Consider the following 21,623-nt stretch of genomic DNA (forward strand, 5'->3'; position numbering starts at 1 on the left):
ATAGTAGCAGGAGAGGGTACTTTCTACTTGTCCACTCTAGTCCTACAGCGGTCATGAGTTATGGTAGTTTGTTAGCAGCTGATACAGAGACAAGAATGGCTCAGGGGAAGGGGGTTATGCTGATGCCACGAGTCTCTCGAAGAAGGCAAGACAGATGACCTGGTTGGTTGTGGTTCTCTTTTTAGGTTGGTATAATGGAGTTAAGGGCGGCTGAGCTGGTTGGGTGTTCGCTGTGCTCATACAAGCGCAACGCCGCACTAACGTGTGCGTACTATACATCCACAGTCTTGCATATGCACGTAGTACTTGTCGCTTGCTGCTGAAACTAATGGCTGCGGGATTATGCACCACTCGGAAAACGGCCTGGAAAGAGCAGGCTTGACAGGACGACAGCAGAGAATCAACGCGGCCTATTCAGTTAAAGTCCAGTGGTACTCCACTGATTGCTTCTAAACAAGGGCACAAGGAGGCAAGGCGATCCTTCCCCTTGAGATCCTCCTTATCCCCTCCGCCACCTATGCCGCTACAGTCGCTGCGACACTGCCACACTGGGCAGGCTGCCCTCTCGTTTGTCTCTGCAACTACGTAGAATTGTGTGTGCGTGGAAAGAAATAAGCGCGTCATGTCGTTGGTATCTGGAGGAATGCTTTACGCAAGCTCTAGTAGCTAGTGAATGAGAAAATGAGGGTGCAGGAAAAGAGCCGGCTTTGTTCCCTCAATCCCAATGGCTCAGTGGCCAGCCGTGAAAGTGGAGGAGAGTGGAGGAGAGTGGAGGAGAGTGGAGGAAAAGCGGGGCCGCCACATGCGGTTTGAATGGCTGAGGCGGCGGGAGCAGCTCCTTCCTAGACGCCTTCTTAACCAATGTCTCTCTTTGCTGGGCGTTGCACCAGGAGGGAACAAATAAAAGAAAGGAAGGAAGCAAGGAAGGAGGGAAGAAGAAATAAAAATAAAAAAAGGAAACTAGGAGTTAAGGGGATTCGCAGTGTCTAGTTACTTCTGGTCGCAGGCACTAGCCCGGACTCGCACTGCACTGCACTGCACTGCGCTGTAGCATTGCATTGGCTAAAGCTGTGGAGTGGAGGTGCAAGACCTGTACACCATGTGCACCGTTGGTGCTAGGAGACCAGCCAGCAGGAGAGCAAATGAAAGAGCCCTTCAGGTGGTTTTCCCTTGAAAGGGACTGCTGAAGGCGGAAAGAAGAGCGTGAGCCAGGTAAAAAAGGAATAAAAAAAGGAATAAAAAAGACCCCTGTTGCCTGCCGCCTGCTCAGCGATGCAGATTGCTGTGTTCCCCAACTGTACCGTTATTTACAGTGTTCACAGTGTCTAAATACAGCACCCCCAGCATTGAGTGCCACATTATTCAGCCTCCTTTTCCTACAGTAAGTCAGGTCAACTAAGCCTCATTCTCATGGTTAGCTGCTGTTGCTGGGCTGGCTTTCACTTCCTTCCTTCAACAGTGTGTACGCCTGGCCTGGCCTCTTTCAAGGGCATATTTTCCCCTCTTCCTTTCCCTCCTCACTCGCCTCCCTTCTTTTCCTTCTTTCTTGTGTTTCTTCCTCTACTATCCTCTCCCATCTCAACTGCCCCCAATAAGGCTCGCTGTCTTGTGCCTGGCCTCATCCTCTTTCTCTTCCTCGGTCAGCTTCTTGTTCTGACAAAGCTAAAAAAAGAACGGTTCCATTCCAGAGCCACCCACCTCTGCGTTGTCTTCCCCCCTTGATTATCCCACCAGCCTCCCAAGCTCCGCCAGAAGCACTGTCAAAATACGGCCAAGAGCCACAGCCATACAAAAGTCCAAGCTCATTTTTATCCCAGCTTAGCAACTTGGGCGCCGTGTTTTCTTCCGTTTTCCTGTCGTTTATCATCCCAGCTCTCTTGTCCGCTGTCTTGCTTTCCACTTTTCTTTTCTCCAGACGCTCGTTTCCTCTTGCTCTGCTGATAGCAACCTATCGTCGTCATCCTACGGCTACTTGGATCGTCCATCTTTGTCCTAGCACTGTCAAGTTTCTTCTCACTGGCCACGCTACTATTCTTATCCAAACCCCCTCCGCTTCTTCAGCATGGCTTACCACGGCCAAGGCAACAATGAATATGAAGGCGAGCCTCTGCGGGACCTCCCACCTGCCGGAAGAGTAAGTCAGCTTCCATGCCGCATTCTGTGCATACATCGCCCCCATCCGCCCCCATCGGCACCACCGTGTGCCCCTGGGCCTTCTACATATAACGTTGGGCATCTCCTAACTAAAAACCTATCAATGACAGTACCACATCCCTCCTGCCGATGATTCTGAGGAATCAAACCATTCGCTATTGCGCGACAACCACACTCCTAGCAATGACTACGGCCACATGAACCAATCTGGCCACCTAGGAGAATCACTCGCTGTCCAGCCCCCCGACCGTCCTATGTCAGCCTACAGCCTCACAGAGTCGTACGCTCCCGGTGCTCAATTGAATCAAGGACCCGGTGCCCCTCCATCACCAGGATACCACAATGACCCCTACTCGACTCAACAATACTCCTCGAACTTTGATAATACTGGCGGTTACGGCGGTTATGGAGACCGCCCCGTATCGACAGCCGATCCCGATGACAACTGGGTGGCCCGTCAGCAGGTCAGCGGAGGGTTAAAGCGTTATGCCACCCGTAAAGTCAAGCTAGTCAAGGGAACGCTGTCTCTAGGCTACCCCGTGCCTAGTGCCATCAAAAATGCTATACAGCCCAAGTACCGTGACGTCGAGGGCGGCAACGAGGAGTTCATGACAATGCGCTACACTGCTGCTACCTGTGATCCCAATGATTTCACCCTAAAAAACGGTTACGACTTGCGGCCACGCATGTACAACCGTCACACTGAGCTGCTGATTGCTATCACATACTACAACGAAGACAAGGTTCTGTTGTCTAGAACTCTGCACGGTGTCATGCAAAATATCCGCGACATCGTTAACCTCAAGAAGTCCACATTCTGGAACAAGGGTGGCCCTGCCTGGCAGAAAATTGTTGTTTGCCTTGTCTTCGATGGTATTGAGAAAACGGACAAAAACGTCCTGGATGTCCTTGCCACCATCGGTATCTACCAGGACGGTGTCGTGAAGAAGGATGTCGACGGTAAACCTACTCTGGCCCACATCTTCGAGTACACTAGCCAGTTGTCCGTAACCCCCAACCAACAGCTTATCCGGCCTATGGAGGATAGCCCGCAGACATTACCCCCTGTACAGTTCATCTTCTGCTTGAAGCAAAAGAACTCTAAGAAGATTAACTCTCACCGCTGGCTGTTCAACGCCTTCGGCCGCATTCTCAACCCCGAGGTGTGCATTCTGCTGGATGCTGGCACCAAGCCCTCTCCAAAGTCGTTGCTGGCTCTCTGGGAGGGCTTCTATAACGACAAGGACCTGGGTGGTGCTTGCGGTGAGATTCATGCCATGTTGGGTCGCGGTGGTCGCAAGCTCTTCAACCCTTTGGTTGCTGTTCAGAACTTCGAGTATAAGATCTCCAATATCCTGGACAAGCCCCTCGAATCGTCATTTGGATACGTCTCTGTGCTTCCTGGTGCCTTCTCTGCGTATCGTTTCCGCGCTATTATGGGCCGACCGCTGGAGCAATACTTCCATGGTGACCATACCTTATCGGCTCAGCTGGGCAAGAAGGGTATTGATGGCATGAACATTTTCAAGAAGAATATGTTCTTGGCCGAGGATCGTATCTTGTGTTTCGAGCTTGTCGCCAAGGCTGGTCAAAAATGGCATTTGTCCTACATAAAGGGTGCCAAGGGTGAAACCGATGTGCCTGAAGGTGCTCCCGAGTTCATCTCACAGCGTCGTCGCTGGCTGAACGGTTCGTTTGCCGCCTCGCTGTATGCCGTCATGCATTTTGGCCGCATGTATAAGTCTGGCCACAATCTGGTGCGCATGTTCTTCCTACACGTGCAACTTCTCTACAATATTTTTACTGTCATTTTCTCTTGGTTTTCTCTGGCTTCTTACTACCTTACCACTACTGTCATCATGGATCTGGTCGGAACTCCCGTCCCCCAGACTCCCTCTACCAACCTGTACCACGCTTGGCCCTTTGGTGATAGTGCCTCTCCCATCATAAACGATGCTCTCAAGTACGTGTACCTGGCTTTTGTCATTCTGCAATTTATTCTTGCCCTTGGTAATCGTCCCAAGGGCTCTAAGTGGACCTACATTTCTTCGTTCTTGGTCTTTGCTCTTATCCAAGGGTATACCATTGTCCTCACTTTCTACCTGGTTGTTCGAGGTCTTCGCAATGTCGACCCTGAAACTGATCTTAAAATGGGTTCTGGCTCCGATTTCGTGCGCACCTTTTTCACTGGGTCATCCGCTGCTGGTGTCATCATTATCGCCCTGGTGTGTATTTATGGTCTGTACTACATTGCCTCCTTCCTTTACCTGGACCCGTGGCACATGTTCCATTCCTTCCCTGCCTACTTGCTGCTTACTTCAACCTACATTAATATTCTCATGGTTTACGCCTTTAACAACTGGCACGATGTATCGTGGGGTACCAAGGGCTCCGACAAAGCTGAAGCGCTACCCTCTGCCATTGTGCAAAAGGGCGAGAAGAACGAGGTCGTTGTCGAGGAAATTGACAAGCCCCAGGAGGATATTGATAAGCTGTTTGAGCAGACCGTGAAGCGTGCATTGGAGCCCTACAAGGAGGACGAGGATATGGAGAGAAAAGATGTGGAGGATGGCTACAAGTCCTTCCGTACTGGTCTGGTCGTTTCCTGGCTTTTCTCCAACATTTCCCTCATTGTCCTCATCACAACCGACAACTTCAACTCCTTCGGCATGAGTGTAAGTAATCTACCCCCATTTTGTATCATGTCTTTTGCTAACAGATTTACTAGCAATCATCAACTGAACGCACTGCAAACTACTTCAAGTTCCTGCTCTATGCGACTGCTGTTCTGTCACTGGTGCGCTTTATGGGCTTCCTGTGGTTCTTGGGCAAGACTGGTCTCATGTTCTGCATGTCGAAGCGTTAAAGTCGATAACCGGGATGTATGGCGTGCTGAACGACAATGGACTTGTCATCTTTTTTGGTCGAATCTTACTCCTGATCTATCGTGACGCATTTATGATTTTTTTAAAGCTATCTCACAACAGTCTGACAGTACCTGTCTCCTAACGTCTTGGGATCTTTTGATCTTCTCGGTTCTCGGACTGGTTACCATGAAGATGTTGACGTGGTATTTTCATGGTGACATTTTCGGATCTTTTTTCTTGCTGTTGTCTGGGGTCATTTTGTTTTTTTTTTTTTTTTTCGAAACTGTCTCAAATTTCTTTTTCATGTACACTTGTTAGACTTTGCTAGTTCGGCTCGGTATTTGGTTGTACACTGTAGCCTCTGTCCCTGACCTGAAGCTACATAGCCATTGCCTTGCGCTTATTTGGTTTTTTTATGTATCTACGCTTGGATTCTACTTGTTGGATATTTCAACTGCTTTTCGTTTTTGGAGATTTCTAGTGCATGGCAACGAGAATGACGAAAAAAAAAAAAGGTACATATAAACTTGGAAGTTGGCGATCTTTTTGCGCCTGTCAACTTGGCCGAAGTTTGTTTGTTTATGCTATTTAACGTCTACCTACCGATTTTCCACAGTAATACGACGGTATAAAAAAGATGTACCGTCACGAGTAGGGTTTGAACCTACGCGGCCGAAGCCATGAGATGGCTTGAACGGAATATTCAAGTCTCACCCATTAACCACTCTGGCATCGTGACAAGCTTCGACAAAACGTGGCGGAAGATGCCTTGTGTATGATGAGGAGGCATTTTTTACACAAAAAAAGAATTGCGCCTGTTATGGCTGCTGATGCGTACTAATCTCCGATACGGGGAATCGAACCCCGACCCCCACGGTGAAAACGAGGTATCCTAACCGTTAGACCATATCGGACACTGAAGACTTCGCTGGTATGGGTCCAACTAAGTGCCATTATAATCCATGAACAGATATAATCTGCCGACATTCAGCCGGCGGATTCTGACATCGTCTTGCTCCACTTTCGCTCGTTCATCGTCATGTTGCAAACTGCAACCGACAGCCCAATGGTCTTGTTTACGATTACGAACCCAGCGACGTCTTTTATTCCCGTTCATAGCAAGTTTTCACTTTCCATCCTTGCGCAAATTTCAACTCCCATTCTAGACCCTTTACACATTTGCACACCCACGTTGACATACCTACTCTCCGACCCTACTACCGATAACAACCCCACCGCTCAGCCGTCCTAGGCTCCAGTCCATAACCAACATTGAACAGTTTCTCCGACCACAGCCTGTCTCGTTTATGTTCATCCAGTCAATCGGTCAAAGAGGACCTTCTCAGCTTATACTCAAAGTTCAACTACAAAAGATCCTGTATTGCTTAATTTTTGACATTGCTGATTCCTTGTACCACCTTACCCAAGTTCGCTTGACCACACCCAAGCTCTTTCTCTATACACATCGAACATAGGTGCCTCTATACCGCCATGTTAAAGATCTGGTCTATGGTACGTTGATAGAAATTTGGTGGCTGAATCACCCATACGTAACCAACAGTATGGTGTTCTCACACTTCACCTACGATTTGGTCGCCGACAAACGTGCTGACCCTCTGTTTTCTTGCCCGCAGAAAAAGCAGCAGCAAGATGCTGAGAATGCTGATACGGCGGCTGGGAAGAAGAAGAAAGTGACGGCGGCGCAGCTGCGTGTGCAAAAAGGTATACGAACGAATTTGTTCACCTCTCCCTAATCCCAACCTGTCCTATGGCGCATCACACACATCAAACACATCAAACATAGCCCTGGCCTTGCTAAATCACATGCTGATCCGATTGTGCCAGATCTTTCCGAACTAGATCTAGGTGGGACTATGTCCACCGAGTTTCCCGACCCTGACAACATCCTCAACTTCATCCTGACTATTGAGCCCGACGAGGGGATGTACCGCGGCGGTCGCTTCACATTTACTTTTGACATTAACCAAAACTTCCCCCACGAGCCACCAAAAGTACGGTGCCGCGAGACCATATACCATCCTAATATTGATTTGGAGGGCAAGGTCTGTCTGAACATTTTGCGTGAGGACTGGAAGCCCGTATTGAATCTGAATGCTGTCATTGTTGGCCTCCAGTTCCTCTTCCTAGAGCCTAACGCATCCGATCCACTGAACAAAGAAGCTGCGAACGATCTGCGCGCAAGCAGAGAATCGTTCAAACGCAATGTATGGCTATCGATGACCGGGACTAGCATCCGCGGCACCCTGTACGATAAAGTCCTCATCTAAAACAAGCGCAAAGCAAAGTTGAAGTTAGACAACGACGTGTATTATGCTGCTAGCAGATGTTGGGCCTGTTACTTGGAGATATTCGCATACAATGTAGAAGACACAATGTTGGATTGTTTTTTTTTTCCCTGGTATAAGGGCTCTACCTCTGGTGACGCACCCTAACATATCATGTAATTAGTCGTTTTAGGGTCATAAAATTCTAAAAACTCATACAATAGGGTTGTTAGGGTTATAACAGACTGGCGCGGAAATCTCGGGATGGCTACTTGTTTGGGGGTTACGATGTTTTGCACCTAGAGGCACTTAGTGTGCAAAGATAAGTCATAATAAACCATCGACGACGAGCGAGCGGCTTGCCACAGGGGATTACCCCGTACTAAGGGAAGGTGCCCCTACTAAAGCTAGTCTATTTCGTTTTTGTTTTCATTATATCTTTTCGAGGCCGCTAAAAACCTTTGGGCTGGCAGTGTTAGGCCATCTCGACCCGTTCCATTTCTAGGCCTTTTAGTCGTGTGCTTTCTTATTTGAGAACGGGTCTCGCGAAAAAGGAGGGGGTTAACCTTGAAGGCCTGTGCTAGGGAATGGGCGGATAAGAAATAGCATTGGCGTATCTTGAGAAGTTCCTCCTAAAAAGCTGACATTCAACAAAGTGAGTGAAGGATTTTCTCTGAGTAGGAAAACAGAGTGGTATATGGGCTGAAATATAGTGCTGATGTTGAGTATAGATGCTGCAATTTACAGTGCATTGTGGGATGGGAATGTTCACTTAGGTAACGAGGTTGTTGTACTGATGAGGGTTACAGTTGTAAACTCGGTAAATGGAGAAAAGGTGTTAATCAGGGCTTGACCAACCCACAAACTACACAGCTCTCTTTTTTACCTGCTTTTGCCTGCAAGTAAACGACGACGTGTGCTTTCTGAATTCGGTCCTTGCCCGTTTTTCTTTTCTTTTTTCTTTTGCATAATAGGTGGATTTTGTGCCAGTAGGCTGTGAAAAAATACAAATGCAAAAAAACCAAAAAAAAATATATATATTTCTACACAGTTTTACGGCTTAAAAGGATAGACCCTGAAGTCGGATTGAATCGGAAATCTCAGCCTCTGTGGGATTTCACCAGCGGTCTTAGCATGAGTTTAAGCCTGGACCTAAACAAGAGATTGGGTCTATGTTGGCTGCAGAACGGGCGAAGGGCTTGGAAGAAAGCACCTGGCTGACCTTGTACCAAATTGGTGCTTAGGCTTCGCACCGCTCTAGCTTGCTTGTGCTTTGCTGCCTCAGGCTTCAAGTAGAAAACAAAAAGCCAATGGCTGCGTTGTGCAAAATTGACCTGGCCGTCGCTATGGTGAGCTCCAATTGGCCGTGGACCCACTTCTGCCGAGGATCCCTGAGGCCGGGAAGAATCGCTCAAAAAGTGTCCTCTGCCAGATCAAGCAAGCAGCAGGATTTTCTTGTCTTCTTCCCCTTCCCCTTCCTTATTTCTTTTCCTTTTCTTTCCTTTCCTTTTCTTCCCCATAGCTTCCAGTCGATCGCGACTTTCTATCCAAGACCTCTCTCCCCTCAGTCCCTTTTTGTTCATATCCCAAAAAATCAGTCACAATGTCTGACAAGTCTGCTACCACCGTCATGGGCATGCCGGTAAGAATTCATCATTTCCCCTGTTTTGCTTATCACCATGATGTCCTGTTGCGTCCCCCCACGCACGTAGTTGGCTGATTGATTGAGTGCCCGTGAAAATTTGCTTCGCTTGGCTTCCAATTCATCACCGCCGCCATCCAGCGGTCATCAGGCTATCTGTAGTCAACTGCCCATCTGCCAATGGTTGCTATTGATGCATCAAGGCCAGGTCAAGGAGAAACTACACATAGTCAAGGAGGCATTGGTGATGGATGGACATACGCGCTCGAATAATTGATAGGCAGGCGTTCTCTGTCCGATAAGACAATTTAGCTAACATCGTCTCTCGTTCTAGCCCTTCGTCGTTGACTTCCTCAGTACGTGCAGATCAAGCTTTGATCCTTGACCGTCGACTTCATTTCCGTTGGCACCCTTCGGTTGTCGATGTCCCAACATCCTGACCAGCTGGGCTGATCTGAACGAGACGTGAATAATTGGTCCCTTGGTACTCTATACTAACAATCAAAACAGTGGGAGGTGTCTCCGCTGCCGTCTCCAAGACCGCCGCTGCCCCCATCGAGCGTGTCAAGCTTCTGATCCAGAACCAGGTTAGTTTAAACATAGCCCAATGTGCCCTGCTCATGTGTAGCATACCCTAACCTCTCATGTTGCGCTTTAGGATGAGATGATCAAGCAGGGCCGTCTGGACCGCAAGTACACCGGCATTGTCGACTGCTTCAAGCGTACCTCCGCTGATGAGGGTATTATGAACCTGTGGAGAGGTAACACGGCCAACGTCATTCGTTACTTCCCCACCCAGGCCCTGAACTTCGCCTTCCGTGACCAGTTCAAGAAGATGTTTGGTTTCAAGAAGGACCGTGACGGCTACTGGTGGTGGATGGCCGGTAACCTGGCCTCTGGTGGTGCTGCCGGTGCCACCTCTCTGCTGTTCGTCTACTCCCTGGACTACGCCCGTACCCGTCTGGCCAACGACGCCAAGTCTGCCAAGAAGGGTGGTGAGCGCCAGTTCAATGGTCTGGTTGATGTCTACCGCAAGACCCTGGCCTCCGACGGTATTGCCGGTCTGTACCGTGGCTTCATGCCCTCCGTTCTGGGTATTGTTGTCTACCGTGGTCTGTACTTCGGTATGTACGACTCTATCAAGCCCGTTGTCCTGGTCGGTCCCCTGGCCAACAACTTCCTTGCTTCCTTCCTCCTGGGATGGGGTGTCACCACTGGTGCTGGTATCGCTTCCTACCCTCTGGACACCATCCGTCGTCGCATGATGATGACTTCGGGTGAGGCCGTCAAGTACAAGTCCTCGTTCGATGCTGCCAAGCAGATCGTTGCCAACGAGGGTGTCAAGTCCCTGTTCAAGGGTGCTGGTGCCAACATTCTGCGTGGTGTTGCTGGTGCTGGTGTCCTGTCCATCTACGATCAGATGCAGGTCATTCTGTTCGGCAAGGCCTTCAAATAAGCGACTTGTCATCTGAAAGGAACGATGGAGTCGTATACGAAAACAATAGCGATTTAGCCGCTGGCGTTGAAGTTGCGGCTGAGAAGCATTCCGGTTCTATCACAATCATGTTGAGTGAAGCTCAGCTGATTGCGACGGACTCTGGGACGGGGTCGGGGGAGCTGTGGTTGGTTAGATAGACGAGGTGTGGCTCTTCTTTAAAAGTTGGCGACGCTCTTTTGTCTGTGTGTACAACAAACCTCATGAAAATCGATTTCTATAATTTACTTTCCTTGTTAGTTTGATGACTGTATGGAACCTAATGCTGTGCTTAAAGAGACAAATGTGGATGTGGACGGCGTGGGGCACGAAATAAAAGTGGGTACTGCATGAAATATAACGGAGTAGCATTGTGTTGATTTTGATTATTTTCCTTGCAAGGTTAACTACATCGCAACTAAACAACACAATACGCAAACATCGCAATAATGCCTCCTATGAAGAAGACCGCGTCTAACCAAACAACTACACGCTCTTCAAAGTCTGCATCAGGCGGCGATGTCGCGACTCTTGCAGACGGTAACAACAGCGCGTCAGGCACAGAACAGGTGGACGGAGAAGCCAAGGCGCAGGTGCCAGAAGAACTGATTACCCGGGTGCTTCATGACATGTTTGAAAAGGAGAACACACGTATTTCAAAGGATGCAAATCGTGCTGTGGGCAAGTACCTCGATGTGTTTATTCGGGAGGCACTGATGCGAGCGTCGGCAGAGAGGGGGGCGCGGTTCCTGGAGGTAAGGCTAGCATAGGAGAGGGGAGATGGGAGATAGAGGATGGTGACATGAAAAATGAGTCTTTTTGCTAACTCTGGCAAAATAGGTCGAAGATTTAGAAAGACTGGCGCCGCAACTGCTTCTCGACTTCTGATAAACAAGGGATTCCTTCATGAAGCGAACAGGCAAATACTACAAGACACAACAAGATGCAGATGGGCGCCAGGCTAGGCCATACCAGACCAGACTAAGGAGACACTTGAAACGAGGCATACTCGCCGTCAGGTAGATGTGGTGATCTTGCTGCTTGGCAATGGGGCCCGGACAGCAGGCTAATCGAAATACACCACTGATCTGGAGGCATCTCGTCGCAGCTTATTTGTGTCCTTGTGCCATGGCTCTTTCTTTGCACGCCATGGTGTACTCTGTTTTCGTTCGCTAGCTTTGACAGAAATAAACATTAAACAGCGAAACATCGGCCCGGCTGTAGCCCATCAGAGAACGTCAAGGGTACCAAGGGGGTACAGCCCCCACCCTTGAAACCAACCTTGTTTGGACACCGTTGCAAGCACCGTCGATGAAGCATCACTGGGTCTATTTGGTTCGAAAAACAGCGTTATCGTATCGTGATTCCTGTGCTGATTTTTTTTTGATCCTGATGGTCTCTGCGCTCTCTCTGTATCGCGGCCAGGCAAAGCGCTCTACGAAACATGGCCGGATTGATCATCACATCGCCACACAAAAAAGTGTTCAAATCATGCATTCTACTGAACAGCAGGGCGTTAAGGGTCAGACGTGACAAATGAATGTATACGTGATGCTAGTACTCGTTAATGATGGCCATCGAGGTATAAAAGATGGTTCTCTCTTCCGTTTGTTTAATGTTCTTCTTTTTCTTCCAGACAGGCTCATCGTCGTTTTTACATTATCTCATAGCTAACCATAGAAAACGGTTACTTTATTTCCTTTTCCTTTTCTTCTTTGTTTAATCTTCATTTCTCTTCTACGGGCTAGTCCTGTCGTTTACGCGCAAGTCGCTTTTTATTTAACATTTTTGCTTTCCCATATCACGATATCTCCGGAAGATACAATACCTAATCTCACTATACCTCATACCCTACGCACCTAAATCTGCATCACCCAAATTCCCATATCTTAGCCATCCGCAAAATATTAGTCGTGTCCCGTCTCTTCATTTTATATCCCCCAACCCTCAATATCCAAAATGCAGCTCCGCTTCGCTCTGATTGCCACTCTGGTCTCGGCCGTCCTGGCCTCTCCTGGTAAGAAACCATTGCGCCATTCCTAGTACTCGACACGTAGTTCATGGACTAACATGTTCGTATAGCTCCATCTTCAGAGGGTGGCTCATCGTCTTCCTCTTCTTCCTCTAGCTCTTCTGAGTCATCGTCTAGCTCGTCTTCCTCTGGTTCCACCTCTGGCTCCGGTTCTAGCTCTAGCTCTAGCTCCGGAACCGAAACTTTTGCCGTCCGCGTCGGCATGGACGCTACTGGAAAGACAGTCCTCAAGTTCTCTCCCGACACCATCACCGCCCCTGTTGGCTCGGTTGTTCAGTTCCAGTTTATGGGTGGTAATCACACCGTGACGCAGTCGTCATTTGATGGCCCCTGTGTGCCTATCAGCGAAACATCTAGTGCCGTTGGCTTTCACTCTGGCTTTGTTCCGGCGGCTGCTTCTGTTGCCAAGGGCGAAATCCCCGTTTACAGCATCACCATTAACGATACCAAGCCGCTGTGGGTGTACTGCGCGCAGGGCAAGCACTGCCAGTCGGGAATGTCTATGGTAATCAACGAGAAGTAAGTTTGCCCCTACCCCCCTTTTTGTTTACGCCTCGGCTTTCAGCCTCCCGCGTGCCTAGACGCCCACTAACACCGATATAATCACAGCACGGCTTCCAACTCCTCGCGGTCTCTCGCAAACTACCGCACGGCCGCTGCTAACGTTGCTGTGGCCAAGGCGCCAGTAGAGGGCAGCACTTCCGGCGGCACTGCTGGCCTGGCCCCTGCCCCAAGCTCTGGTCTGGGCTCTGGATCCGCTTCTGGCACGGGCGCATTGTCTTCTGGAACACCCATCGCCACTGCAGCCGCCTCTAAGATTGGCACCAACGTTGTTGTCCCCGGATTCCTAGCATACTTGGCAATGCTGTTATAAAGGAGGAAATAGTAACATGGAGGAAGTGAGAGAGATAGAATCTTGTCAACATATTGACGCATGAATATAGTATATTGTCCATGTTTACACCAACTCACCAGGTTCCAAACTTGAAAATTCAAAAACACTAATGCTGAAACTTTGATATGCATACATTTAATAATTAAACGGGTGATTAGCATTCACTATATAAGCTAGGCTAATTCTGCTTTCCAGGAGCCTTGCGCTTCGGGCGCTTCTTTTGTGCTGACGCACACAAAGCCCGCGGCTCCTCCTTCTCCAGCCAGTTCTCTACGCGGCGGACATAACCAACTTTAGAGTACTTGTCACTCTTGGCATAGAAGTTCATCCAGTGCAGCAGGGCCTTGTTCATCTGCTCTAGTGCATCCTCACGCTCTTTGGCGCGCAAGGCTGCCAGTTCCTCTGGAGAATAGAGGCTATCGATCTCGGGGTCGTCAAGGGGAATGAACATCTCTTCGACACCACGCATGTCGGCGGTGCGGTCTTCAGCGAAGCAGCCAGTAACATAGGCACGGGCAGCATCTACACCAGCAAAGTATTGATAGGAGCCGCCGGGGCCGTAGACACGGCGGCCGGGAGTGACATCATAGATGGTCCCATTGATGGCAATGTAGAGAGGTTTGGATTCATCGGCGCCGTTGTAGGCGGTAAGCTCCTCTGGGGTCAGATAAATGGGGCCGGACTGCAAAGAACGAAAGACGGTTAGCGATGGTTCCTATAGAGCACGGATGGTGGGAGCTTCTATAGCAAAGACCAGCCATTGACGTCGGCTTTACAATCGACATATGACTTACCAGGCGGGCCTTCCAATAATTTAGCGTCAGGTAATTAGGACGCGCCTGAGTGCTCCAGAACATGCTCTTGCCACCGCTGGTGACATAGCTCAAGCCGCAAGATGCAAGCAACAGGAAGGTGAGAACCCTAAAGATATCAAGCACCAGAGACGAAGCCGAGGCTTCATCTTCGTCGCGGATTCGTTGATGGGAAGACTTAGGCTTCGCAGCAATGGGATTTTCCTGTAGTAGAGGTTCTTTTTCGGAGACAGCGGGTTTGCGCTGTCTGATTTCTTGGTCAGCCATGGCTAGTTGAAAGATGTCTTTGGATGAGCTAGTGTGGATCTGACGAGCTAGTATCACAATTGAGGAAGAGAGCTGTGCGGAAAATAAAATGAGCAGAGACTGTAGCCTAGGGGTAAATAGGGAGTCGAGAGTTTGTGGGAGGGGACTAGAGAGCAAAGGGAGGATGTCATAGCCTTGCGAAGCTCAGGCGTTTTGACCTGTGTCGCAGCTTGCCTACTAAAACAGTTGATGACAGTCAGCAAATCATTTAGGGTTAACAAACCCTTGACTCAGGACATGGCTAATTAGCAAGCGGAAGTGCTTGCAAAAAGCCACCCGACTAGCCTGGCTCATCCGTCCGTCGATGACGACAATAAGATACTGTGCAGGCGGATGTAACTGCGGCATGCTGTGATAGAGAAGTCCTCCCGAACAGCTTGGAAGCATCCATGAGAAGGGACAAAGAAACAGAGAAAGGCGGTAGAGCTGCTCAGATGAGTCTATAGATTCCAGCCCTTGCAGCAAACGCTGAGGAGATTCACAGCCAGAGCTTAGAAACCGGCTCCCCCTTGCAGCCCTTGCAGGGCAGCGCCGCTATATGCTCCATAGGCCTCCATGTGCTTGTGTTGTCCGTTGCCCCGACAACCAAGGGCCCCACTATATACTTACATATATGGGCTATCTCTTTGTTCTCTGTTGGCGATCTCCACATTAACTGTAAACTTAAACGTAAACAGTAAAATGGAGAAAAATAACACAATTTCTTTAATCTTTTTTTTTCTTGTTCCTTGGATACATATTCATAATCCTCGATCTTCTTCTGCTACCCTCCGCAAAGAAGTTATTTTATAACCGCACCAAACCCCCAGTTGTTGCTATCTTACTGACTTTTCACCCTTTTGCATATCGCTGCTTATTGTTAACAAACCTATTGCCAATTTACACTACCCTACGGACTGCTTGTTTACTTAGTCTTCGTCGTATATCTTTGCCCTTCTTTTCTTTACCTTTTCTTTATCTTTGACCCCCCTCCCACGAGAAACACAAACACTGCCGTTACCGCCTCGCTATGGATAATCTTCCACCAGCAAGCCTTCCGAAATCCCCAACGCTAGCAACAGGCCTTCGCCAGGCCTCTCCCAGTCGTGTCAACAGAGACATGTCCAACATCAGTCGCAGCGAGTTTCATGAGAGCGCAGTGTCAGATAAAATCAGCCAGTTCAACTCCCTCAGCAACCAATCTCGGGCCCAGATAGAACGTCGATACAATGCCCGGAACGGTGAAAAGAACACCAAGGACGACGCTGCCTTGAGGCGTGCTGCTGTCGGTCGTGAAGAGCTGGAGACTGAGATGCGCAAGTATCGCGAAGAGGCCAGGACACTGCGCCGCAAGCTAGACGATGGCCAAGAACGAGAGAGAAAAATAGCTGAGCGTCTTGACACTTTGATGGTAAGAAACTCCAGCCAACTATCCGCGTGGCACTGACTAACCGGACTTCAACCCGGCCTAGGATAATCACGGACGTGCCAAAGAAACCTATGCCCACACCCAGGAATTGTGGGAGAAGGAGATTCGCCGCACGCGAAAAGAAGCATTCAAGGCCCAATCTACCACAGTCAAGCTCCAGGAAGAACTTAAACATAGCCGCGACTCTCTTAGCATCGCACAACAAAGCCTCGAGCGCGAAAAGGAGCGTAGCAAGATCCGCGAAAACGAAGCCTTCACAGCCCGCTACCAGATGGTCGAGATTCAGGAACAGCTCGATGCCGCCTTGGCTCGGATCAAAGTAGTTGAGCAAGAACGAGATAGCTTTAAAACCCTGGCCAAGAAGGAGGAAGTGGCCCGCATCGCTGCCGAGGGCATGATCCCCTTGCCGCCTGGTAGCCCAGACGACGAATTTGCCACGCCACGGAAGGAAATTGCCGTCGAAAGAATACCAGAGACCATGTCCGAGAAACCCAGGAACAAGGCTACCGAAAAGCTTAAGCGCCCCCCGGGAGGCCGCGTGTCTATCTCGACCATGGATATCGTCTCATCCGAGGCAAGCGAAATGGAGATCGAGGAGCTTTCTCGCCAAGTGCTATGGGAGAGACAACGCGCCGATCGCGCTCAAGAGTTGCTTGATTTTATGCAGATGGAATGCCAGCTGCGATGCTGTCCATGCATTAAGGAGGTGCGAGCCGAAGAGAAAGAAAAGGCCGAACAAAAGGCAAAGGCCGCGGCTGAGGAGAGAGAGCGCCAGGAGGAAGAAGGAATGAAGCGTGAGGTGGAGCAGCTCAGAATGGAGCGAGAGGAGGCCTGGAAGTCATCACGTAGCCAAAGCCAGCACGAGAGGGAGGCCGAGCGAGAAGAAAAAGCGCAAATCCAGACATGTGACCACGATATGGACGCGGACCTTGGTCATCATAACCATGACGACGACTCCAATAATGATGAAGTTTTGGAGGAAGATCACAATGACATGCTCGTCTCGTCCATGGTCGCCCCTGCCGCCTCGGCCTTTTCTGCTGCCCCCTCTTCTATCTACTCTTCTCGTGTCTCGCCGTGCCCAATCTTCCCCGCCCCAACCATCGCTAAGCCATCCAGTCCGCCTTTGTCGCATAGTGTATCATCCAAGGAGTCTACTATTGGTGGCACGATACAGGATGAGAACAGGAAGCCCATCAACGCATCGTCTCGCTCAGGATCGCCTAGAGATCGCTCTAGCACTGTGTACTTTCCCGAGGAGAGTGTCTTCCGCACTATGACAAATGACATGGCCAGACCCATGGACGCGGCTTACGAAGCGGCGCCTTGCATACAGGCGGCCAAGGACACCAACATGGACATTGACGATAGCATGGACTTTGATCGAGACGAAATGTCCATGGGTAGCTTCGACGGGAGATATGCTCACACACCATCATTAGAAACTTCGAGTTTTACAGTGATGGCTAAGCAGAGAGTGTCTCTCCTGTCTCTGCTCAACGCCCCCCATGACACGAGTGACGGAGAACGAGAGTCTCTGGAATCGCCTCTCCCCAACATCCCAACTATCCCTGATGATGCCGCAAGCGCCTCGCAGCCGTATCCTGCAGAGCCCGAGGTCCGGAATATTGTACCCTCGTACGTCGACGACTCGTTTGTGAACGCGCGTACATCTTTTGCTTCGGCGGCAGAGACCGAGGTTGGAGCCGACTCTACTACGTCTATTTCCACGCCTTATGCCGTTGAAACCGTCACAACCACTACTAAGATCCCTCTTCGTGAGGAGACTAGGTCACCCACCATCGCCGACCAGCTTCGGAATCAGATGCGCAACAGTCATGCATCCTTTGATGCCTCTAATCCAGCCATGACGCCCACCATGACGCGCGAAGAGGCCCTGGCCCAGATCCGCGAACGCCGCGGCCGTGCTCGCAGTGCCGCTCAGGGAACAACTACACCCCGGCGACAGATGACCCAAGGTGTTAAGAAGATGGGATCTTCCGCTGGCAGCGCGCGACCTATGACAACTCGCCGAGATGTCAGTAGCGGATCCGCCCCCGCCTCAGCGGCCAGAGTAGCCTCAAGACCCCCTTCTCGCATGGCGGCAACCTCGCGGTCAACCTCAAGGACGACAACTAAGCTCAGATAGGATCTAGCAAACACGACCTTGTGACTAACCGGAGGAGAGGAGAACAAGGCGCCTCACGCGGCCGCCGACCCTGATTCTGACGCCCTATTACCTACAAAGAAACGACCGCGCGAGGAGGAAGCGGGGGAGATGATAGGCACAAAGATGAAGAGGTGGAAACAGTGAAAGGTCGGGGCCATTCATCACACATCGTGTACACGCATAGACAGATACAGAGACGTACACATCCACATCCACAGCGCGGAAGGACATATCCACCCATACTTACACTTACTCTCATACACTCACACTCACACTCACACTCGCACTCACCCTCGCACTTGCACTCCCGCACATGCTCACATCCAGCATTCCATTCACCACACCACCCAACACCAACACATATACCAGCTATCATTTTGCGAGAAGCTTAGCATCGAAAAAGGTTTGGATTTGATTTTGTACGCGCAACGGCCACCAACGGAACGACTTGTTTTTTTTTTCTCTCTTTTTCTCTTTTTCGTTCTACATACTCATCGACTACACATATTACTCGTCTGTCTCCCGACATAATATTCTTCTTGTCTTTTCTGGCGTCTGTCTGTCTGTTTTTTTTTCTTTCTGGCTCGTCCTATTCTTGCTAAATACCACACCCATACCCATGGCATAGTCTTATTTTGTATTTTTCTGGCTGTTACTCGCTGGTGTTTTGATATTCTTTTATTGCTGATTTGAGTTTTTATTTCCTACAACACTACCGTTGTGACGCATGTGCCTCAAATAGTGTCCAGAATGTTGTCTGTATTTCGTTGTATTGTATCGTTTTTCATCGTCATGTGTCGTATAGTACATAGTCTAGTTCTTCGACCTCCAAAGAAAAAAAATGCCATATTTATCCCATCCCTTCCTAAGCCCGCACATCCATGTCCATCTCTGCAAGCAACAACCCATCCATGGAAGAGCCGTCTCGTAGGTAGACCCAATTACCGCCATCAGGATGGCTTTTGTCCGCCACAAAGTCGTACCGCTTCGGCCCGCTGATGGGTGAGCTAAGCCAGATCTGCTTGTTAGGGGGCTGCTTGTTGATAACATAGGTTCCAACACGGCCGAACTTGATAGTCAATACGCCGCTCTGAAATGTTGTTGCAGATGTTAGCGCGGAGCTCCTTGAGTCCTAACGTGAGGTGGCTGGTTGGCTACATTATAGCCAAGGCAAACCAGCTTCTGAAGAAATCCTGAGCCCAAGCCCGGACGGGAACACTTACGGCATACTCCACGTCTACATCCTCTCTCATGTCCTGCAGGTCTTCGTATTTGGTGCATACATTCTCCAGATACTCGTCTGCTAGCTCATGGTACTTCTGGTCGCTCAATGGTACCGGGACCAGGCCTGATGGGCTAGTCACAGGGGCCGACGGCGCTGTTGAGGGCACCCCAAGCTGACAGGCTGATAACGACAAAGTGCGCTGGTCCCCAAGGGGAGCCTGGCGTGAAACGTGGGTTAGTACGGTCCTTCCAGTTAGCTGGGGTGACGAGAGGCGGTGTAGGCGTAAACGCCGGAGAGAGCGCGTGGTAGCAGACATTATGGGCAGACGAGGCGAGACGGGAAAGCTTGAGATATAAATACAGCGATTGCAGAAAACATGAATAGGAGAAAAAAATACAAAGAAAGCGCCAGCCAAGTTATCCGAGTTGTTCGTCGCAGACTTATGAGCTTAATATAACAAACAGCATGCATGCGATTAGTGATAACTTGTCATACCATGATGCCACTTTTAGAATGTGGCGTTAGAACAATGCAAGTGTGGCGTAAGCTTGTTAATGCAGCGGTAGTGTGGCACTCTTCTTTAGTGGAGTCAAGCATTTGGTTCTGGCTCTGGCTCTGGCTCTGGGGTCCTGAGCAACGTCATATGGATAATCCTACTTGTGTGGTTGACTAGCTTCTGGAATTTCTTTCACTTCTGCTTCTCTTTCCCCACGTCCTGTCTATTTTGCGATGATCAGCGCATTCCTGGTCTTCAATGGCCAAGGTCAGCCGCGGCTAACAAAGTTCTACACACAGCTGGTTTGTCTGCACTTCAAGCCATGTCGCACTGCATTCGAAGCTAACACTCTTTATCTCTAGGAAACAAGTATCCAACAACGGCTTATCTCCGAAATCTTCACTCTAGTCTCTAACCGGCCCTCGGGAAGCTGCAACTTTCTTCCTCTCCCCCCGCTTCTAGCCCCCGCAGGCTCATCTTCCAGCAATGACGCCAACGACGTCCCCTCGCTGGTGACATACCGTAACTACGCCACGCTTTACTTCATTGTCATCAGCACTGCAACAGAGTCGCCATTGGCTCTCATTGACCTAATCCAGGTCTATGTCGAGGCGCTTGACCGGCTGTTCGAGAACGTGTGCGAGCTAGACCTCATCTTCAATTTCGAAACCCTACATGCGGCGCTAGCAGAAATGGTGGTTGGGGGGGTTGTTGTCGAAACAAATCTAGATAAGATTGTTGCCGGTGTGAGGGCACTCGGAACGGTAGCCAAGAGGCCCGTAAACGAAAACAGGCCGGCGCTGGGGGTGGGCAGCATGCGCGGCAACTTTGGCTGGCATGGGCGGTAGAATCTGGTAACGGAGGAAAGGGGCAATATGGGGCCAACAAGGGACTTTGAAAAATACGAAGTGCTCGTGTCATGTCACCGAAAGGACCCTCGAACAACGAAAAAGCGATATTTATTCTATAATACAAAGCTAAAAACGGGCCATCCCATAGCGCGACTAGGCTTGCGCCAGCTCGCTGACTCGACGCAGCTCAGATGCTGTTGCCCAAACTCAACTGTGTTATATGTACAGACAGAGAAACGGGCCTCTGTTAGATGCTGCTGTAGTATGGTGTATATGGGATATGTTCTGTGTTTTATTTTGGATCGTCGCGCGGAAGCGGGTCAAGGACATCACGACGCCGCTCGTAACGCTTTTCAGGGCCGAGAGTCCCAAAGAAGGTACCGAATTTCTGGTTGAGCTGGCAGCATCGCGAAGGCAAAGTTAGCGCATTGTTTCTTGCCGCCAATATGTAAAGATTCTTGGTCTTCTTGATCTAGCTTACCTCGCTTGTGAAGCGATACTTTTGACCCCATAGCTCGAGCTCGCCGAAGAAAAAAACATAGAGAATGACGACTGTTGTTCTGTCAGCATACAGCCTCCTAAGCGCACGCTGTCTCACTAAGAAAACTTACAAGTGATTGCAAAATATTGCAGCAGCTTCAGCCGCTTTGTCTGTGCAGGGGACGACGAAGCAAGCTGCGCACGTCGCTTCCACTTCTTCTCAAGTCGAAACTGAAGCTGCGGTGTCAGCTGCTTAAAGTCTGGCGGCCATTCCTTTTTCGCAGGGTATCGCTCAATCAAGTCAATAACTTTTGCCCGGGCTGTCGCTCGCTCGGCAGCCTTCTCTATTGCATCGGCTGCGACGGCAGCTTCACGTGCAGCCCTTGCCGTAGCGCGCGACACCTGCGGGCTGCGCTGGAGCATAGAACAAAGAATTGTGGGCCTCATTTTGCCGGCTTAGTTTTTGGGAACTGCGGAGGACAGCTACTAGGGGGGGGGGGGGAAGACAGCGATAGAGCCGGGATTG

General features: G+C 49.9%; 10 protein-coding genes across 10 annotated transcripts; 7 read left to right on the plus strand and 3 right to left on the minus strand.

Annotated features, from left to right (window-relative positions):
• Positions 1-2,062: 2,062 nt before the first annotated feature.
• HOO65_050030 (Chitin synthase 1) lies at positions 2,063-5,020 on the plus strand (the record flags this gene model as incomplete). Its single annotated transcript, XM_071003166.1, has 3 exons — positions 2,063-2,134; positions 2,265-4,829; positions 4,883-5,020. 3 exons carry the CDS (start codon positions 2,063-2,065, stop codon positions 5,018-5,020), a joined length of 2,775 nt encoding a protein of 924 aa, XP_070858089.1.
• Positions 5,021-6,583: 1,563 nt separating this feature from the next.
• Positions 6,584-7,309, plus strand: HOO65_050031 (NEDD8-conjugating enzyme UBC12; the record flags this gene model as incomplete). The annotated part of the gene is made up of 2 exons (XM_071003514.1): positions 6,584-6,743; positions 6,867-7,309. The coding sequence occupies 2 exons, from the start codon at positions 6,584-6,586 to the stop codon at positions 7,307-7,309; spliced, it is 603 nt and encodes a 200-aa protein (XP_070858090.1).
• A 1,600-nt stretch (positions 7,310-8,909) lies between these two features.
• HOO65_050032 (ADP,ATP carrier protein) lies at positions 8,910-10,404 on the plus strand (the record flags this gene model as incomplete). The annotated part of the gene is made up of 4 exons (XM_071003352.1): positions 8,910-8,948; positions 9,283-9,304; positions 9,459-9,535; positions 9,607-10,404. The coding sequence occupies 4 exons, from the start codon at positions 8,910-8,912 to the stop codon at positions 10,402-10,404; spliced, it is 936 nt and encodes a 311-aa protein (XP_070858091.1).
• A 467-nt stretch (positions 10,405-10,871) lies between these two features.
• Positions 10,872-11,310, plus strand: HOO65_050033 (Centromere protein X; the record flags this gene model as incomplete). The annotated part of the gene is made up of 2 exons (XM_071003557.1): positions 10,872-11,177; positions 11,263-11,310. The coding sequence occupies 2 exons, from the start codon at positions 10,872-10,874 to the stop codon at positions 11,308-11,310; spliced, it is 354 nt and encodes a 117-aa protein (XP_070858092.1).
• A 1,071-nt stretch (positions 11,311-12,381) lies between these two features.
• On the plus strand, positions 12,382-13,328 carry HOO65_050034 (Extracellular serine-rich protein; the record flags this gene model as incomplete). Its single annotated transcript, XM_071003487.1, has 3 exons — positions 12,382-12,439; positions 12,505-12,973; positions 13,064-13,328. The coding sequence occupies 3 exons, from the start codon at positions 12,382-12,384 to the stop codon at positions 13,326-13,328; spliced, it is 792 nt and encodes a 263-aa protein (XP_070858093.1).
• Positions 13,329-13,527: 199 nt separating this feature from the next.
• Positions 13,528-14,428, minus strand: HOO65_050035 (uncharacterized protein; the record flags this gene model as incomplete). The annotated part of the gene is made up of 2 exons (XM_071003494.1): positions 13,528-14,031; positions 14,144-14,428. 2 exons carry the CDS (start codon positions 14,426-14,428, stop codon positions 13,528-13,530), a joined length of 789 nt encoding a protein of 262 aa, XP_070858094.1.
• A 1,048-nt stretch (positions 14,429-15,476) lies between these two features.
• HOO65_050036 (Caldesmon) lies at positions 15,477-18,024 on the plus strand (the record flags this gene model as incomplete). The annotated part of the gene is made up of 2 exons (XM_071003199.1): positions 15,477-15,857; positions 15,919-18,024. 2 exons carry the CDS (start codon positions 15,477-15,479, stop codon positions 18,022-18,024), a joined length of 2,487 nt encoding a protein of 828 aa, XP_070858095.1.
• Positions 18,025-18,910: 886 nt separating this feature from the next.
• Positions 18,911-19,586, minus strand: HOO65_050037 (mitochondrial iron uptake protein; the record flags this gene model as incomplete). Its single annotated transcript, XM_071003523.1, has 2 exons — positions 18,911-19,135; positions 19,269-19,586. The coding sequence occupies 2 exons, from the start codon at positions 19,584-19,586 to the stop codon at positions 18,911-18,913; spliced, it is 543 nt and encodes a 180-aa protein (XP_070858096.1).
• Positions 19,587-19,999: 413 nt separating this feature from the next.
• On the plus strand, positions 20,000-20,614 carry HOO65_050038 (AP-3 complex subunit sigma; the record flags this gene model as incomplete). The annotated part of the gene is made up of 2 exons (XM_071003536.1): positions 20,000-20,068; positions 20,129-20,614. 2 exons carry the CDS (start codon positions 20,000-20,002, stop codon positions 20,612-20,614), a joined length of 555 nt encoding a protein of 184 aa, XP_070858097.1.
• A 295-nt stretch (positions 20,615-20,909) lies between these two features.
• On the minus strand, positions 20,910-21,544 carry HOO65_050039 (uncharacterized protein; the record flags this gene model as incomplete). Its single annotated transcript, XM_071003530.1, has 3 exons — positions 20,910-21,014; positions 21,099-21,169; positions 21,229-21,544. 3 exons carry the CDS (start codon positions 21,542-21,544, stop codon positions 20,910-20,912), a joined length of 492 nt encoding a protein of 163 aa, XP_070858098.1.
• Positions 21,545-21,623: the final 79 nt, after the last annotated feature.

The sequence above is a fragment of the Ceratocystis lukuohia genome (assembly GCF_044167205.1).
Source record: "Ceratocystis lukuohia strain C4212 chromosome Unknown Supercontig5_pilon, whole genome shotgun sequence".
Taxonomy (NCBI): domain Eukaryota; kingdom Fungi; phylum Ascomycota; class Sordariomycetes; order Microascales; family Ceratocystidaceae; genus Ceratocystis; species Ceratocystis lukuohia.